At 30.3% G+C, this 20,684-nt stretch overlaps 2 protein-coding genes across 2 annotated transcripts; one reads left to right on the top strand and one right to left on the bottom strand.

Moving 5' to 3' along the window:
* Positions 1–9,841: 9,841 nt before the first annotated feature.
* LOC101222409 (zinc finger CCCH domain-containing protein 11) lies at positions 9,842–16,006 on the bottom strand. The gene is made up of 8 exons (XM_004143556.3): positions 15,616–16,006; positions 15,386–15,470; positions 15,129–15,269; positions 14,955–15,043; positions 13,948–14,136; positions 13,634–13,764; positions 13,448–13,550; positions 9,842–10,266 (listed from the first exon to the last, which is right to left on the bottom strand). The coding sequence occupies exons 1-8, from the start codon at positions 15,784–15,786 to the stop codon at positions 10,087–10,089; spliced, it is 1,089 nt and encodes a 362-aa protein (XP_004143604.1). The 5' UTR covers positions 15,787–16,006; the 3' UTR covers positions 9,842–10,086.
* A 2,616-nt stretch (positions 16,007–18,622) lies between these two features.
* On the top strand, positions 18,623–19,737 carry LOC101222172 (50S ribosomal protein L10, chloroplastic). The gene has a single exon (XM_004143555.3). The coding sequence runs from the start codon at positions 18,765–18,767 to the stop codon at positions 19,470–19,472; it is 708 nt and encodes a 235-aa protein (XP_004143603.1). The 5' UTR covers positions 18,623–18,764; the 3' UTR covers positions 19,473–19,737.
* The last annotated feature ends 947 nt before the right edge of the window (positions 19,738–20,684 follow it).

Consider the following 20,684-nt stretch of genomic DNA (forward strand, 5'->3'; position numbering starts at 1 on the left):
CATTTAATTATGATGTTGTAACTCGTATGTCTAAATTGTCAATTACCACATTCTTAAATAAAATAGTACTAAAGACAGAAAGTTGAACAACACACCAACACACAAGCCCAATAACTCCCATATATAAAAACAAACTAAAACTTATCGATACTACTTTCAACCATCCATATACTTCAAAGCAATGCTTATGTGACCCTTCAAGTTTCAAAAATTACATTATTTCAATCACAATTTTGCAAAATACTAACAATTTAGTCACGACTTTAAAGAATAATGATTATTGGTTGATATAATTAAACCAATCAACACATTTAAACTTAAAAAACAAAAAACTGATATTGGACAAAATCAATTAATTTATTCTCTAAACTTTATTCTTTATTATGGGGGAAAAATCAATTAATGAGGGATTAAAGAAGAATAAAAAGCAAATAAAGCATCTTTGTAACTTGTAAGACAACCCTAACATTCCCTATATCATTAATCAATTGTTATTACATTTCCCTTTCTTCTTCCTTTTAATGATATTTCTCTTTCAAATTTCTAACATTTCAATCAAACTAATTTTTTTGTAAAGTTGGTCCCAAGATCATGATGGGTTAGATTCTCTAAACCAATTCAACCTCATCCACTTATTTTTTTTCCTTTAAATTATTCAAAAATATCATAAGAAAATACAAAATAAAAGCAATTATATATGCATATAAAATTTGAAATTTTTATTTCAATATATATTAAATATTACAATTGAATTATACTTTGCTTTTGTCTTTTGGCTATGAATGAGTGGAATATAAAATTTAACACTAGATCCAATAACTATATATTTGAAGATTATACTTTTTTTTCTTGATAATTATTTTTTATATATTTTTTTTTATTAAAACGGACTTGAATTTAAGCCTGTTTTTTAAAAAATAAATTCCTTGATTTTCAAAATATTTTGAAAAAGTGAGGTTTAATATATTGTTGTCAAACATAGATGGAATTGATTGCTTTAATTAATCACAACACGATAGTAATGAAATTAAGTTGTCAAAAATAGAAGGATATATACTCTTTATGTTTGTTGACTTTATTGTTATAATCTTTTGGGGTTAAATTTTAGGTATTTTAATGGAAAATTACGTCAATCTAAGCATCATTTGATTTTCTAGATATGCTTTTTCACATTTTCAATATTGAGACTTTGTGGTTTGTTGATTTAATTTCTAGTTGGCTAAATTATTAGGCAGTGTTTATAGAAATTTCCAAATTAAATGGTGGGAAGAGTTTTAAAATCCAATTCAACTTTTAGGTAAAAGTTCAAAATTTAATCGGCAAATAATAATTAAAAAAAGATTAAATAATCAATTATATTTTAAAATTCAACATTAAACTTCAAAATTCGTTTTCCAAAATGATTTATTTTCGAAATTGGTTAACTGATAATAATATTTTTTTTATTACTCACTCCAAATAATAAAAATAAAGAAAAGCATTTTGTAGTTTCTTATATAAATAAATGAAATACTTCAACATGTTTATTTTCAAGTTAAATATGATGTTTCTCAAGAAGCAATTTACTAGGTTGAGTTGGTCAACACAAAAATAGTCATAAGTTTGAATATTATCTATTTTATTGTTTAATTATATTGCACCACCCCTTAAAATCTTAAAAAAAAATTTAAAAAAAATTTAAAATGAGAAACTATATATATATACACAATATATTCATTTTAAAAACAACTATTTTCAAATATTTACAAAATATATCAAAACATTACAATATCTATAAGGGATAACAATAGATAAAGATATACATATAAAAGAATATTTGTATCATAATATATACAAATAGTAGTATATCATTTAAAATATTCTTTTTAGAAGTATTTCATTTAAAATGTCTTTTTGAAAGAAAAAAAAAAAGTCAATATGGATGTATGATGTTATACTCTATACCAATTTTATAGATACAAGATAATCATTGCCTTGATTGATGATACAATACCAAATAATATAAAGTCTAGAAGAAGTGTTATCAATTTATATAAGAAGAAAAGTAAAACCAAGAAATTAGTTAAATAAATATAGAAAAAGCGCATTAAATGATCATATCAATCAATTAAAATATGAGTTGATTTTTGTGCATGTAATTTAGTTTTTGTTTCATTTGTCCAATAACATTTTAGTCAAGATATATCTTTACATTTGTTCATGCAACTAGTTTCTAGCTGTCCCCTAACCTATTCCAATTTCTAATATATACACTAATTTAGTTTCTTCTCCCGAGATGGATTTTGAATTTTGTTTTTTGTGTACTTGTTTAGTTTGGGTTTGTGTTCGTCTAAAAACAATACCCATTGAATGTTCATTAACCAAAATATTACATACTCTCAATTAAGATTTTTTTTAAGTGGATTAATAAATGGTCTAAATTGAACAGAAAAAAGAGAGAATTAATTGATGATTAGTTCAAACTCTATAACTAATTGGAAATGAATATTTTTCCTAAACTAAAAAGGAACAAAGTCGAAAGCATAGACCAAAAATGAGATGAAAAATCATTGTCGAGCTATGATGAACCCACTTGCACACGTGGACAAAATTCATTGGGTATTCTTGTTTGTATTTGGCAACACGCGCGTCATTCATGGGCAATTATCGTCACTGCTTATATCATTATACATTTTATTTATAATATTTAAGTCTTCCACTTCTTTAATTATTAATTACTTAAATTACTCTATCTCCTAAGTATTAAAATAATAATTCATTAATTAAATCTCAATATCATTTTTTATAATAAAAAAATAAAACAAAAATTTATTATTCTTCTTCTTCTTTTTTTACATTTAATAAAACATCCTTAATTTCTAAGGAGGTCTACAATTTTTTTTTTAATATTTATAATATTCATGTCGTTGAATATAGATTTTATTTTTATTTGGCCAGTTGAGATATTTGACCAGAACAAGTGGTTCAAATTGACTTCATATAATTAGAAGCTTTATTTCAAATAACTATTTTAATAAAATTGACATCTTAATGAATATGACTTTACTGAAAAATATTGATATAAAAATTCATAAGAACCGTAACATCCTCCCCATAGTTTAAGTTATTTAGTCCAATATAACGACGTAGTTTTGTTATTTCTTTTTTAATAATTTGTTTAAAAATTCATCCTACACAACAATCCACGTAGATATCTATTTGAATAACATCGTTTAAATTGCTTATTTTTCTACTAAAAAATAACCAAGGAAGTTTCTAAAATTAAGAAATGATTGGTTAGTTTTTTCTTTTTCCCATAAGAATGAAATTATATTAAATTTTGGATATTAAAAAAGAGAGAGAGAGAGAAGAAGAAGAAAGGACAAAAAGTCAATGAAAACGTTCATCTTTTTAAGGTACGGCAATTTGGGCAAATTAAGAACCGTACTTATCTTCTAACATTTATTCTTTGACTATTTTTGCTGTGTAATAATTAAATGGGAATTAACTTATTTTAATACAATTAAATGCTAATTTACTTCTCTAATTTAATATAAATTGCCTTTCAATTCTATCCTAACCCACATTTACTTTAACCTCAACAATTCTAATTCTTAAATTGCTAAACTTTTGTCAAACTTAACTTCATTCCCTCCAAGACTTGCATTCAATCAATGTTTGCTTTTAATTTATTGCTTTACTAACTTATTGTTTTTAATATTAATATACCGGTTGAAAAATATGATTTAAACTAAAAATCAACTAGGATGAATAAATGCTTTCGTGTTCGCCTTGGGAGGTATTTGGCATGTTCTGTAATGGGGCGAGATTCTAATGTCATCATGTATGGATGGGACGTTTTCGGTTCGTTTTATAATATAAAACTTATTTTGTTTTGATATTTATTGAATTCAACCGTCATTTTTACTGTTTTTACGCTTCATGATCTCATTTTCGTTTCGTATTTGATTAATCATGTTTTTCATCGTTCATCTAGTTCTAGAAATTTTTATTGCATTTTAGGTTTTTAAACGAGACCTAAATATGTAAGTAGTTTGATAATTTATATGAAAAGCCAATGTAAATAAAATTTCTACAAAGTCTAACTATTATTCGGCCTTGATTTTTAGATAAATGTGATTCGTGGAATTGAACTTTGTATATTGGTTTGTGTAGTGAATGATACAATATCTAATATTTACTCATTTGATGCTCTCTTTTGAATGCAAATTAAAACTTAGAACGTCTTGTTATTCGATCTGCAGGAAGTTATAGTTGCAAGTCTATTTGAACTTTAATCTTCTAGAATTTACAAAACGTTTAATATTCTAAGACTTCAATCTTTTAAAAGATGGTAATCTCATAGCTAACTTTAAAAGCTTTTAGAAGTTTGAATATTCAATTTTTCCTTCAACCAAGGATCTTTCAAATGAAGACAAGGTCTCATCATTTATTTTGTCTTTTGTCGGTTGGGCTTGGACTTGGACTCATCATTTCTTTTGTCCGATTTTTTCATCAGCAACTTAAAATGGGTTGGATATGAGAAATTTTAATAGTACAACTCCAATCAAAATTAATTGATCGAAATTTGTTGTTGAATATGTCTCTTTCCCACATATTTTTGTCATTAATAATAATAATAATAATAATAATGTATTGTATTTGAAAGAAAAAAGAAAAGAAAGAAAATGAAGAAATGTGAAAAGATAAAGAACAAAATATCGTCTCAAATGAACCTCCAAAATGCAATAAATAAAAGGAAAAAGAGAGCCATCAATTCAAAGAGAAGAGGCAAGTGGGGGGAACCTAAACACTTATTAATAATTGGACAAAACTCCATAAAAAAGGAAAGGAAATAAACTAATAAAATAAAAAGACAAGTTGATTAAGATTTTTTTATTTATTAAAGAAATAATTATTCTTTTAAAAAAAGAAAGAAAAAGAAAAAGAATTGTTTGTGGCGATAAGGGTACGAGGTTTTCAACCCTCCCTATATCTGACGACGTGGCCGCTTCCTCTCCTTTCATTCCTTCCATTAAATAATTTATCCTATTCACTTCCGACTTCACCTCATTCTTCAATTTAATTACCATAACACCATTACCGTTTCCTTTTCATCATCTGTTAGTTTGTCACAAGCCGTACACGTGTACGGCTGTCGCGCTGCTGTGGTCGTTGGACCATCCTGCCTCGTCGTATTATATTCCCATTGGGACCCATCAATCATTCTAGCGTGTACGAAAACACGTGTTTAAATCCATTATTATTTTTCTCTATTTCAAATTACCATACCAAACTTATTATTATTGCCAAATCACTTTTCTAACAATCCTAACCCTAAAATTATATACTCTTATTTTTATTTTAATAATACCAATTCCGTTTTTAAATGTTTAGATTTGGTCTTTCAAATTTAAAATAATTTCAAATTTTAGTCTTCAAACCTTATATAATTAACGCAACTTCATACTAAGTTTGAGGATTCAATTTTAATTTCAAAAACAGATTTATCGAATTTGATTTTCTTCATATGTGTTCTACCAATGTTAGATTTTATTTTGCTATATTGTTAGTTTTTTAATTGATTAAAGTAAAGTTTACAATGTATTTATATACATAAGACAACCAATGATTCTTATAGGATTGAACAACCTAACAAGATTAGGGATCATAGTAATAATAACAAAATTATATTTTATGTAATACATTAACATCCCCTCAAATACAAGGTTCGTAGATGAGAGACAAGCTAGCTTGAGTTTGCAATATAACATACTGAAACATGCAGGGGAAGAGCGCCTTGGTGAAAGTGTCTGTTGGCAGCTCTGTAGTATATATAGATTGAAAATAGAGGGTGGAGCTTTGAACATGGTGACTGATAAAATGACAGTTATTCTTAATGGGGTTTGTCGACTCATAAAAACATCATTATGAACAATCTGAACGGCGGTGCAATTGTTGCAATGAAAGGAGAGTGGTAGAGTGTTGAGAATTCTCCACATTTCTCTGAAGTCATCAAAGTAGTACAACCGCGAAAGTAGTATCAACAAAAGCATAATGTTCAATTTATGCGGGGATGAAACGAGAGACAATATATAGTTTGTTTTTTATTACGCAAGGAAATGAGAGAATCGCAAAAACAAAAACAACAACTTGAAGTAGATCGTCTATCAATGGAGGGTCTTCTACCCAGTTTGAGTAGTCAGAGAGAACCAACAGTGACCATGAGATAAATTAAAGGCCATGTCCTAGTGTTCTTTAATATAATGTAAGATGCAAACCTCATTAGTGAAATAAATGGTGTGGAGCAAATATGAACTGCCGTGTTACAGTCAAATAAATATGTTTGCCAACAAAATTTTAATAAATAGAATGTGTCACATTTCACGTGTCTTAGATTTTGACTAAAATTTTAAATATTTTTGTAAGTAAAAGAGTAAAAACCATGGTAAGAACCACGGAAGAAAATTAATATAAATGTAGAAAATATAATAAAAACCAATTGAGAATAAAAGAAGTAGCTCATCTATCTTATAAGTAGGGTAAGTCTCCTTAGTTTTTCTAAGGTGAGACTTTCTCAATAAACAACTTTATGGTTTTAGTATATTCATATATTTTAGAGTTTAATAATAAATATATTAAAAATGATAAATTTAAAAACTATAATATTGCAATGCAACCCTAAACCCTAAGCTCGATCTCTAACCTAGTAACGACATTTGTATCAAGAAAATTAAATATTTTCTCAAATAATATTGTTCTCTCTTTGCCACATTGACGTAGTTAACACATTGTTAGCAAATAACGTATATTGATCAATCTCTCTACTTTTTTTTATTTATTATTTATTTCATAACAACTAGTAAATACAAATGGGCTTCAGAATGGGGAGGTAGAAATGGGCTTCAGAACTTCTCAAGCTCCAATAGATTCTCATTGGGCTCGTCCATTAAAATTTGGCTATCAATCATGGAAACCATCCCCTAAAACTCCCCCAAATATAAGAGGCAGACAAAGAAGAATAGCAAAATTGGAGGTATACTTTTAATAAATGGTAAACTTTTATTTAAATTAATAAAATAGCAAAATAAAAAAAATATATTGAAGAAAAATGGTTGAAACTCGATTAAGTGAAAAACTTAAATCCTAAATATAATTATTCAATAAACAACAAATACCCTATCAATAAATAAAACTTTCCACGCACGATTAAAACCTATGAAAATTTTAATTTTTTTCTCAAAATTCAAAAAATAACACCTATCACCGTCAAAGCTCCACATAATCTCTACAGTCGTTTCACATATTCTTCAAATAGTGCAAGCATTCGAACGTTTTCCTTCTCTTCACATCTTGAAAAACCTTGAAACTTTTCAAAGTAAAAAAGATTGTAACTTTCCTATCTTCCACTTTCGTATGTTCTTGTCGAGTAGCTTATTCATCAAAATGTAATTTGCCCTGCCCCGGAATATAATCTTTTAAAATAAAAAATAATAAGAAAATATGAATAAACATAATTACCGATATGGTTAATAAATTGTTTTAAATACGACAAACTTATAGATATATTTGACATTATTATATAGAAGGTTGTTAGAATGTTGTTCAGTAACAAAACAACAAATTTTTAGTTAGAATTTACCAAATACATGTATATGTAAAATTTGCCATATATGAATTATCGTATAATCAGAGGTACCAATAGATATTCCAACATGCGGCGATTAAAAAAAACCGTATATTTGAAAAGTAAGAAATAATATTATTCTTTATTGTAGCCACACTTTTTATCTTTCTTCTTAATTTTAACAACACTTTTACTTTTAACCTGGTGAACACGAGAAGCTAAGTCCATATTCGTAAATCATTATTTCTTAAAATTAAGTTACATTTTCTTCCCATTTGTTAAAATGTTTGGTGTATTTCTTGTATGGTATGGTTGAATTCTTAACAAAATTCCAAAACACAAAAGTAAAAGTTTAAAAGTTGTTTTCTAGTTTTCAAATTTTGACAACGGGTAAAAGTATATAACAAACATTATCTATGTAGTAAAAAATCTAGATTTCTAAAAAATTGATTGTTAGAAGATAGTATGAATTATGAATGTGTTTAAGTATTCATTAACACCTTTTAAGATATTCAAATAAGATTTATGTATAGTAAGAGACTTAAATTACAAGTCATTACTATGGTATCCTTGTACATAAACACTGTCATTGTTCCATATCACATAAATCATGAAATTTTGATTATAGAAATCAATAAACATGACTAAACAAAGTGAATTTAGTATGACCAAAACAGCTGGATCGTCCTAAACCTCAGCAAAAAAAAAAAGAGATCAAGTGCGACCTTTTCTATTCAACCAGCAAAACATATTAAGGCCTATTCGGCACAAGGAAAGAGCCCAACCCACCTGAGCTATGGATAATCCAACAAAGAGAAATTAGTATCACATACGTACAAACCATTTCTCACCATTTCTTATTCATTCTTTTAAGTCCTGTTTAGATGTTGCTTTTCATTTTTGTATTACAAAAAGAAAAAGTATTCTTACGTCACTATTATTACCAGTCTCCATTACATCATCATTAAACTCCCTTTTACAACTTTATAATTGCCCTTCAGATCCCTTTGTTTTCCCTTCTATCTTCTTCAATAATCTTCAACAATTCATCATTCCTTTTTTGCTTTTCTCTAGTTCTTATCCTCTTCTCCAAACAACCATTGTTGAAGCTTTCATTTCCACCATTGAAGTCACGATAATCATGGACAGTGTTCCAATTGTTCGAAGAAGAGGAGCTATCAAGGCCAAAATATTGAAAGAGGTTGTCAAGAAAGTTAAAAAGGGAGTTTTGTTCGTTTGTATCTATAAATTTACTCGTAACAAAATCTCTCATTTTCCTTCTCCTTCCCATTCGTAATCTTGCTTGATTTTTTTTTTCCTTTTTTTTTTCACATGTGAGTAGAGATTCGAACCCTCTTTTTTTTTTTATTTCTAGAGAGTTTCTTTTTTTACTTCAAAGTTCAAAGGATAACATTGTATCAATTGGGTTATACTCAATTTTTTTTTGTCTTGAGTAAAAGATTGATTAGTGACAGTGAATATAAGAAATATGAATCTTCCATTGTTTTTATTCTCCAGTTTGATTTAACTTTTAAAGTTATCTTATCTATTTGTGTCCTTTGATGGGACCTCCTTAATTTGTCTAGATTCATTAAGTGGGTTGATTATTACAATTACTTTCCTTTATTTTATTTTCTTAGAGTTCTACTAATGATACTTTACCAAAAAGGTATGGTCATGCGTGAAAAAGAAATAAAACATCCTAATTATTACTAAATTATAATAAATTAAATAATGAGATTGAAAAATTAGTAAGCTTAAGTTATGGCTAGTAGTATATTAAAAAAATTATGACTAAATTCAATAATTATTAAAAAGTAAATTTAATGGTACTTTTGCTATGTAATGAAAAATGGTAAATGTAGATTCATAAAACCATAACATATTTGGAGTTGTAACACTTCAAGCTGATAATTCAATTAATTTAATGCAAAAATCATCATAATATAACAACTGATGGGAATTCAAGAATTTTATTTTAATTGATTTTTAATAAAAGGTAATAAATTAGTTATCAATCTAAAGTTTAAACTGATAAAATGGTCGTATAAATTAATTTCTTCTTAAAAGTAAAACAAAGAAACTAAATTAATGTTTGATATATTACCCACTTGTATACGTTCGATACACCAAACCGTAGAAAAGATCATAAATTCTAATCCCCAAAAAAGCTGGTAAAATAAATTATCGTCGTGCTATGTTCTCGTTTGTTTAAAACAAAAGGAAAAAAAAAAGGAAAGAAAAATTAAGCAACATAAAAGGATTGAGTGCAACACTTCAATTTAGTGAAAGTTCCAAAAACAGATTAAGAGAGAGTGAAGAGAGAAAGCTCATGGGAGACAAAATTTGATATGAACCAAGAGTCACTCCAATTCCAAATAAGAGAACATAAAACTCCAATACATTATGTTCTTCAATTTCTTTTTCTCTTTTACCAAATATCAAACACATACTCTGCAACAGTGAACACTGTCTAATTCTCAAGAGGCCTCGATACCTGGCTCCCGAATCTGAATTGAAGTTCTAGACAAAGTTGCCTCAAGTTCGTTTAGCTCGTCAAGATCCAGTTCGTCATCATCGTCTTCATCCAAAAGATCGTCTTCAGAATCATCAACAGCATTTGTTGAGGTACTCGGTCCACCAGTTGAATTATCCTTGGCCTGAAATTGAATATGGTCATCAAAAGAATGTAAGTATCTTTTGAATCTTTCATGATTTGGACTGCTTAAAATAACAAATCAAATTGACATGGATTTTAAACTTAGGGTCAATTAAGTGCTTTAATTGGAACCAAAATCTTAATTAACAAAAAGAAAACACTTTAAGAAACCATTTATAGAAGAAATTATTTGAGAAGGTAATGTGTCCAGTAACTTGGCGTGCAAATGTTGATTATTAAAGGATCCAGATCCAAAAATTTTTTTTTTGATAAGAGACAAGTATATTCATATAACAAAACAGAACAGCCTAAGGGCGAGGGATGAGAGGGCCCTCCCCGGAAGAAGCTAAGGAACTAAGACATAATGGCCTTCCAATTGTTGAAAATCATAGAAAGGCTATAATTACAAAAGTGTTTGGTGTAATTCGTACTCCACCAAGAGGCTGTGTGTTGAACCACAGTCCAAAAAGAATCAAAAGAATTAAATCTATCGTCAAAGATTCCATTATGTGTAGCTATATTGTGTAGCTATATTGTGTAGCGGCCTCATTTAATAATTTTCTCAAGCTGGCTAATGATTTTAGACGATTGTATTTCTCATCATAGATCTTTTAATATTTTTAATGGTTTTCTCCTCCCTCACTTAATTTTCCTATTTGATCGACTTCTCCAGGCTATATTCTCGTTGATTAATTACCAAATTTGGCAGTCACAAACCCAAAGCATTATTTTCCTTTGGAGATTTAAAACTTCAAACAGCTTCCGCTTTCGTGTTGAGTCTGGCCTTTCTCACACTAAGAGTCGTTTGGCCCAACAACTTCTTAATTAAGCTGGTTTAAACAGCTTAACTTCAATACTAAATACTATTGAAGTTCGGACATTTATTAAAGATCAAAATCTTACAACTATACTGTACCCTGAAACACAAACTTCATAACTCCATTCTGTAGGCCAATAAGACCCCAGTAGCAAGGAGGATATATGAGAGCATCCTGGTCATGATTTGGCTCAATGAATAGGAAGGAATGAGATTATCAGTCTCTTCAGTTCAGAAAGACTTTCCTCTTTTCTTGGTTTCTTGGTTTAAGGTCATTTACACAAAAATCTCTCTAGCCTCGAACCAGGGGCATGCCTTTAGAAACCTTGAGTGCATGCTTTGTTTCCCAATGATTTACTTCACAAATAATTTTACCAGTGGTTAAGATGTAAATAGACATCCAGATCCTTAACTTATCCCAAATAGCATATTTATGATCTCAAGAAGGAAAGTTTATAAAGCTCTCCTTTAATTGATATATTTGAAGCTTCCGACTGAATGCTATATCAACAGAGTTCCTTTCTCAAGATCCTGAAGCATTGAACAAAGCCAACAGGTTTTTCCTCTACTATAAGAGAGTTGAACTTCCTCAATTGTAATAGCACCTATCGGCTGAATGAGGAAGATCGCAGCTGTCTAGCACCAAAATAATCGCAGAAGATCCAAGTTTTGCAAGGGTATCCGCACAACTGTTTTCTCATGAGAGAAATCTTAATATCTCTAAATTTGTGATATCACATCTTTGGAAGAATGAAAGAGAATCTGTCAAGATCCAAGAAGACATTGTTGAAAGAAGCTCCACCATTCATGCTGGTCTTCAAGCTTGTAAGGTTTTAAGGTGTACAATCAAACACATCTTCATGATTTAGTCAAATAAGGTTTTAGTGAGATTTCCTTACAATAGGATTACAACAGATTAGAACCTCCCAAGTATAAGGATATTAGCATTTGGACTGGAAGCCTAGAGATCATTGGGCCAATGGAAAAACTAAGGAGCTCAGCTTAATGAGAATGGCTATCAAAAAAATATCTCTGAAGAAAAGTCCCGTCGACAGAAAGATGGAGGTTGGCCAGCCTCACATAAAAAGTTTGTTTGTCAGAAAAGCTAAGCTGATGATAGCATTTGGAAGTTAAACAAACCAAGAAGTTTCACTAATAAACAATTGACAAGCAGTGAGACCCTATTTCAAGATCATTCTCCAATAAATTTTGGAAGTCCAAAGTACAGAAAGTGAAAAGCTATTTGTATATGGTCTATGGTCCATCTCTAGAAGAGCAGCCCTTGTTTTCAATAATTTGCCAAGCTGGTGAGTCCTTTGCAACCAAGATAATGAAAACCAAAACCATCTCCGCCTCTTATGCTACTTACCATCTTTCCTGAGAGAATATGGATGTTCTTCAAATTGAGCAACTTCAAAACTGTGAATTCACAAGAATTTTAATGATAAAGTTTATTCAACCACAAAGCTAAAGGCCTTCAAATCAATGGGCTTACGCTATCTGATTGAGGCAGTCTATGCTATGGAGAAATGAGATTTACACAATCTGTATGTGTTGGGTTAGGATTTTAATATGTTTTAAGCTTTAAAAGTCATGGAACCTCATAAAGGAAATCTTCTAATTGCTATATGTAATATTACACCAACTAGAGAGCCTTTTAGTCTCCTCACTTCGTCTCTTTGTGGCTAGAACTACTTGTCCTCCTTTTCTTATTCCTTTTTGGTGGACATTTTTTCTTGAACCACCCAAAAAAAAAATTGCAAACATGCAAATATCACTCGAGAAACATAAAAAAATATACACGAGATATTTCATAACGAATTCTAATTAACAATATATATTTCATTGAGAAAAAGACAAAGAAAGGAGCAACCAATTTAACTCTTCCTCAAAAAGAAAATAATATTGAGGTTCATCAAAATTCTGTAAGTTACTTCAGACTGATTGGAGCACATGGAATAACTCAATTTGTCCTCATGATTAGAATTTTTCATTGCTAAGGTACCAAAAGGTCTGAACAATAAAGAAATTATTTATTTCTTCAGATACCTCTACAACGGAATGTTTCATTAGCATATGGTAAACACTAACATTCACCACCCATCCTTATATTCAAACAAAGGGATAGACACATACAAGTAATACCCAGAAACTTCAATGTTCGACTGAAAAATTCTTCAGCCAGACTGTTAAAGTAAATTTGATTTGCAAGTTAACAACATAAACTAAAGACTTGGTACACAGTAACCATTCACAACATAAACTAAGGCACTATTCACATGGCATAACTCATGAATAGAATAGAAAATGACTCTGAAGAAATAAACAATTTGTAATCTTCTATAAAATTCACAAATTGGGTTACCTTTGATTCGTCAGCTTCAGGTTCTTCTTCTCGCTGATATTTTTCGTATGCCTCAGCATCGTCCACAAACAAGCTTGCATTTGCAAGAAACAACTCCCGACCACTGGAAAAAGAAAAGAAAAAAAACTTATATTACTATTAGTAACTGTATGCAAGTAATATCAACTATATGAATAATCTATAAACCTCATGCGATCATTCTTAGCTCTCTCTGCTTGTTGTGCAGCCAAACCAGCATTTCTTTCATCCATCTTTTTCTTCTTCCATTGAAAGAAAAGCTCCGGAGTTATGGGAGTAGTGGTCTTGACTTTTGCACGCTGGGATAAGCAAATAAACAGAGTAAGAAGATGTAGCGTGGAATTGAGACAACTCTCCCTCACTCTTCCACCCAAACAAAAAAAAAGGCTGCAAATTTCTTTTTAAGGCTTTCTTTATTTATTTGTATTAAAGCGTCAAAAGGAGAATCCAAGCCATCAGCAATTAGATTGAATCACCCTCACCTCATTCTCAATTTCTTCCTCTATGGCAATCTTTTGGCTCTCCTCTTCCAACAGTTCCTTCATTTGTGACTTTAAAACATATCCTGGAGGAAGAGCATGTCTATAGTGGCATTCTTTACCACCATTAGGACACACCCAGAACCAGCCATACTGCTTCTTTTCTACTGCTTCCAGAAAATACTTGCAGACCTGTACATTATTCATTTTAAACAGATCGTTATAATAGGATAATGAACATTATCTCAACATGGGATCTACTATTGCAAGCAAGACACAGATGTCCAAAAGACCATGTGAATTTTAGAAAGTTGCATGTCAATCCAATATAAACGACATAAATCAATTGCTGGGGATTAGAACATAATACATGCTTTGAAAACATAAGTTCACAAAAAATATTTCTAAAATTAAGTATTACCAATATGAGCCTTTTCTATTCACCAGCAAGCTTCACTTCTACAGTAACAAGCACATCAAGGTCAGTTCTTTCCAAACCAATCCCTTAGACCTTCAAATTATAAGTTGATCAAAAATCCCACGGCGTGCATACATTCAACAAGTACACGCCCAATTCTAAAAAAAACCCTAACTTTTAATTCGTGGAGTTTAGATATCATAACCTTCATGCCCAACAATTTAACCACAAGGAAATGCATCAAGTTCCAGTTAATAAATAAAACATGGCTGAAGCCAACGCCTTGGATATGCAAAGTGTAAGCCTGAATCTCAAATGAGAAAGCATTAAACATAAACCAAACACAAAAGTGAACAACGATGTTCTTTTTTCTACAAGACAATGATTTCGTATTATTCCTCAAGGCAATTCAAGGCGAAAAACTTTAGTGGGTTCATTTCTAGAAAAGGTGTAAGACTGATACTCCTTAGGATCCAACAAAGAGATGATAAAAAAAAAGGAATTGAATACTCGAGTTAATATGTCAGAACTAACAAGATTAGGCATTACAAATTAACGTAAAAAGACAATGAAAGAGACATTAGAAACATACAATTTCAGTCGGCTTGTTGAGGTTATACTCGTTCTTTTTTGACTCGACGACCTTCTCCAACGTCTCTTGATCCCAATCCTCCATCGTTTCTAAGGAAAAGTTTCAAGCTTAATAATAAGAAGCTGTGAAATTAAAGCATATGGCTTGTAGGAAACAAAATTGTTAATCACTCACCTTCATCACGCTTATCACTGTAAATATCAATCTTTTCACCCTTCCTCTGGACATTCAAATCATGTGAAAACTTGCATTTAAACCCTTTCGTACACTGTCCCACTTTAAAAAACTCACAAACTATCGACTTGGGATCAACACCTAACCAAACAACCAAAATCCAAAATCAAATATCACATCAGTAAAATGCAAAAGCTTCGAAACAAACAACAAATCTCAACCAAAACTAAAGACGATATATAATAAAGCGCACGTACCAACGGGTACTTTGGGCTGACTAACAGCAATCTTAAACAAGTCATTCAACTCCTTCTCTTTAGCTTTTTCTTCCTCCTTCTTTTTCTGCTCAATACCAAAATAAATCAATCAGCTTCTTCTCGTTCCAAATAGTAGGAAAAAAAAATTGAAATTGAACATTTATTCATAACGGTCCCCTCGATTGACCAGAATATTAAACTTGGACGAGAAATGGAGAAGAAACTCGGACCTTGGCAGCTACTTTAGTCGAGTCGACTTTTGGCTGGACGGATTGCTTGAGATTTTGAACATATTTCTGTACGTTTTTGCTCTTATTCTTGTTCTTGAGACCGAAAGTCTTGTCTTCAACAACCTTCTGCTTCTTCGCTAATTCGGATTTCGATTGCTGCTTCGGCGGCATGCTTATTTCGCATTCAAAGTCAATTGATAGCCAGAAATAAAACGAAAATCGAAGATAAAAACAGAAAATTCGCTTAAATTATGGACGATGTTAGATGATTAGGGTTTGTACGAACAAATTTATCAGAGCCTGTTCTTCTCTAACCTGAAGAACGGAGGATGGATGGGGAAGGCAGATTTCGCTTTGTTATGTTTAAATGACCATCGCGTCCTTCCCTCTTTGTTGGTTTTTTAGCTTTAAATTGGGCCGATCGAATGATGGCAACGATTATTGGGCTTTAAAAGCTGGCGATCTTGTCTTCATCTTAGTGACTTTTTGCAGATTTATGGGCCTCATATTGGGGCGCTTTGAAAGAAAAAAAAATCACATATATCACTAATTATTCGTTAATATTACATATTATTTATTACATTTGTAATATGAAAAAATATATATATGTGATGAACTTTTTTTTCTAAAAGATTCTGTGATTTGAAGCAATTTTTCCAATTAATTTGGGTTGGGATTTTCTTTTATTTTGGACAACTTGTCGTATTATAACTCAAAACGAGAGTTTTATCGATAGTTAACTCTTCAAAAACAAAAATTAATATCTTATTTTTTAGGTGGAACAAATAGATTGAAAATTTGATTACACATTTCTTGATCTCAATATATAAAATATAACGTTAATTGAGCTAATTTTTTTTTTCTGACAAAGTAACATCTCAACTAGTAATTATTTGGGTTTTGATCTTTTACTTTTTTGTAGTATAGTATGCTTATAGATAATACTTTATTTTTTTCACTATTTACTAGTTTTGAACTTTTTGTAAAAACCTTAAATATAGTTGTTTGAAATTTGACTATAGTTTAAATGTTTGGAAAAGTGAAAATGTAGATAACTAATAATAAACTTAAAGGAACTAAAATTGAAATTGTTATTATTGAGACTTCCTTTTTTTTTCTTTTTCTAATGTCAATTTCACTTTTTAGGAAAAGTAGATAACAAAACCAAATAATCTCATGGATGAAAATAGCATTTATAAGTTTATTTTTCTAGATGAAAATGACTATTATCAGTTATGAGTTGGAATCTTTTTTTTTTTCCGCATCAATGAGATAACCATCTTGCACGTGTTTTGATAATCCACTTAACCATGTAACAATTTGATACTAAATAAACTTGTAAGATGTCTAGAGAATCCATCGTGAATTAAACTTGTTTTCTTTAAGTTCTTTAGTTATATACATATATGATTTTTATTATTCACTATGTCAACTTATAATAGATAACGTGATTTTAAATGTTGATATTACATTTTCATTAGACTAAATTGTAGATAAACATAAATACAACTCAACATACATAAAAGTTGTACTATCAACCTCTGTTAGAGAAACGATTCACATCAATGAGAAAAAAAACAAATAAATAATATTCCTATCAACATTTGAGGTTCTATCTCATTCATCGAATAAAAAAAAATAGTTTGATTCAATCCATTGTATCATTTATTATTGTGTGTCAAGTTGTTTGCCATTAGTTCAATTAAATAATAAACCAATAGTATTAACTACGTCAATGTGAGCAAAACTAAGGGATAGTTAACTAATACTACTTTCTTGATAGTCGAAGATTAAGATCATCATATTCTTAGTTATCGTATTACTCTCGTCAAAGTTGATAGTTTAACTTCTACATATTTAGTACCTTATTAACCATAATACTGAAAAAATCTTGAAGTCAATTGGTAATGGATGAAAATATGAAAATCAAATAACTAAATCTACACTTCACCACTCTTAATTTTAAGTTTGTAAAGTTCTAAACATTATATCATTATTCCAATTTTCAGGTTTGTTTCATACCGACCCATAAACTTTAAAAATATTATGGTTATCAAGCTTTCAATCTTGACTAAATCATACCAGTAAAAGATGAGCATTTTTTCAAGTAGATATCATGTAAAAAAACAACAAAAGTACTACCAAAATGTTTTCTTTCCCTCACAGTTGTTGATATGATAAAATAAAATTTTTGAAGTTGATATCAAGACATAGACGTAAAAGTTCAAATGTTGAAATGAAATAGTTAAATTTGTTTGAAGACACAGCAAACTTGAAAAATTTACGAGGTTAGTTTAAACCCTTTTAAAGATTCATATATACTTTTTTGAATAAAATGTATAAATTGACACACTTAAATTAGAAATTGATTTTAAAGAATTAGAAACACTCATTTCATTCTTACAATTATTTGTATTTAAATTTAATTTAGATGATACGAAAATTGTATTTTAAAAATATAATATTAAGGTCTCGTTTGATAACCATTTAGTTTTTTGAAAATTTAGCTTATGAACACTATTTTTACCCAAAATACTTTATTCTATTATCTATTTGTATAGATAGAAATGAAAATGAACTATTCATAAATATATATGTAATTAAATAAGAACTATTTACAAATATAAATAAATAAATATATATATAATTAAATAAAAATTTGATAAATTTTAGGGTGTCTTGTAAATAGTTTCAATATTGACACTGTTTTAAAATATTTGAAAAAAGTAAAGTCTGTTTTTTTTTAATTTGTTTAAAGAAATAGTTCTAAAAATTTGTCTTTTATCTTTTAAATTTGTTTAAAAAAAGATGGAAGTCTGATCGAAAATGAGAAGAAAATTAAGTTAATTTTAAAAGAAAAGAAAAAGGGAAATAATTACTAAATTAATGTTAGGGTTTCAAAATCACTCTAAGGTGCATTTGTGATGATAAATTAATAGTTTTCATTTAAATTATGGAGTAAAGAAATGAGAGTAGAAGGAGATTTAAGAAAATTGGATCAATTTTATTGAATTCTCATTTCTATCCTTCCCGGCCATCGTCTTCACTCTTCAAACCCAAAGCAGTGATAAGATAAGCCCCAGACTGACCTCTGTCCTCTCTTCTTCTTCTTCTTCTTCTTCTTCCCCAAACCTCTCTGAATTTCCGCCATGGAAGCTTCTCTTATAACCTTTACATCCTTCACACCTCCTTCTTCCTCTTCTACTCAAATTCTAACCCTAAACCGACCCACAAACCCATTGTCCTTCTCTCTTCCCCGCCATTCCACCAATCAAACCCGCCATTATCGTGGTCTCAAGGTTTCCGCCGCCATTTCCCGCACTAAGAAAGAAGAAACCGTCGAAACAGTCAAACAACAGCTCGAAGACTGCTATCTATTGGCTGGAATCAAGTACAAAGGGTTCACCGTCAAGCAATTTCAAGAACTACGTCGATCTCTTCCCGAAACCTCAAAACTCATTGTCGCTAAAAACACGCTCGTTCTTAAAGCGATTGAAGGGACATCTTGGGAAGCTCTAAAGCCCTGTATGAAGGGCATGAATGTTTGGTTATTTGTTCATTCTGAGGAAATTCCGGCCGCGATTAAGCCTTACAGGGATTTCCAGAAGGAGAAGAAGCTCGAGGATAATGATTTCACTGGAGCGGTTTTCGAAGGGAAATATTATGGACCGGATGAATTCAAGGCGTTAGAGACAATGCCGTCGAGAGCGGAGGTTTATGCTAAAATGTTGGGTCTGTTGCAGGCTCCTGCATCAAGCTTGGTCGGAACGATACAGGCTCCGGCGAGGGAATTGTTGATGGTTTTGAAAGCATACGTGCAGAAATTGGAGGAGCAAGGCGGAGGCGGCGGGCAGTAATGTACATAGAAGAAGAGCTTCCATTGTTACTTGTAAGTTAATATGAAAACCCCCTTCTGAATTAGCTGCCCACAGCAAGTTGTATGATTGATTTATCTTTTTTTTTTTTTGGCCTCTTTGTGTTATCAATATAAAGTTGTTATGAGGAGAAATAGAAACTCTATAAGGAATGAGCATTGTAGAATCGGTGTAAAGTTGAAATTCATTGTAAGCTTTTGATTTTTCACAAGCCTAATGATTAATTTATAAGCTTTTTACTTGTGTCTGCTATAGGTTTTGAACATAGGGAAAATATTGATGTTGGGGTACCGTTGGATAACTGTTTGGTTTTTGAAAGTTGTGTTTGTTTTGTTTGAAGTTCTTTGTATTAGTTTTAATCTCTACTAAGAAAATAACCATTTGAAATCATAGTCAATCTCTACAGAAAAAAATAAGTTTATAAAAGCTTTTATATAGATACAGATGAAGAAGTAAAATTTTATTGATCAGAATCATGAGATGAAACTGGAAAAGGAGAAATCCTATCCTGTGGATAACAAAAAACTTCTCTAATTGGTGAAGGTAAGAAAGGCTTGATAGTCTTGTTTCTTATCTGTGAAAACACTATAGTTTGGCTCAAGCTATGTGGACCGAAGCAAAGCCCCCATGGAAAATTTAGCCTGACAGTCTTCTCCTTTTATAATGGATAACAATCGAGCAAGAGAAAGAATGTCCCTAAGGTGCAAAGGGAGGGCAATCTGCCAACCAAATTCACCAAGTATGAAATCCCAGAAAAACTTAGCTTGCTTGCTCCAGAAAATACAAATGTAAAAAGGGAAACTTTTAAAAGTAGCAAAATAAACCAAAATATTTGAGACTATAAAAAATCTAAGATTTTGCTATATGTTGTAAATATCTTCAACATTTTGTCATTTATAATAATTTTCCAATGTAAAAACTATGTTTTCTTTCAAAACTTTGGATTTTGAAAATAATTCTAAAAAGTAGATAATGAAACCATGAATGAAAAACCAAATGGTATCAAACAAAGCTAAGTTGTTTTGTTATATTTAAACAGCTCTTAATGTTGCATTGTGAAACTGTGTTCCAACTTGCTGTTGGACTTACCTGATTATGGTGCTTGGCTGCTAGCTTCTAGTGTTTGTCTATTTAATAGCTGTGCATTTCACTTGGCATAAAGTTGGCTTTGCTTTTTAGAGTAATGCTTTGGAG

This window comes from Cucumis sativus, chromosome 5 (assembly GCF_000004075.3).
Source record: "Cucumis sativus cultivar 9930 chromosome 5, Cucumber_9930_V3, whole genome shotgun sequence".
Lineage (NCBI taxonomy): Eukaryota > Viridiplantae > Streptophyta > Magnoliopsida > Cucurbitales > Cucurbitaceae > Cucumis > Cucumis sativus.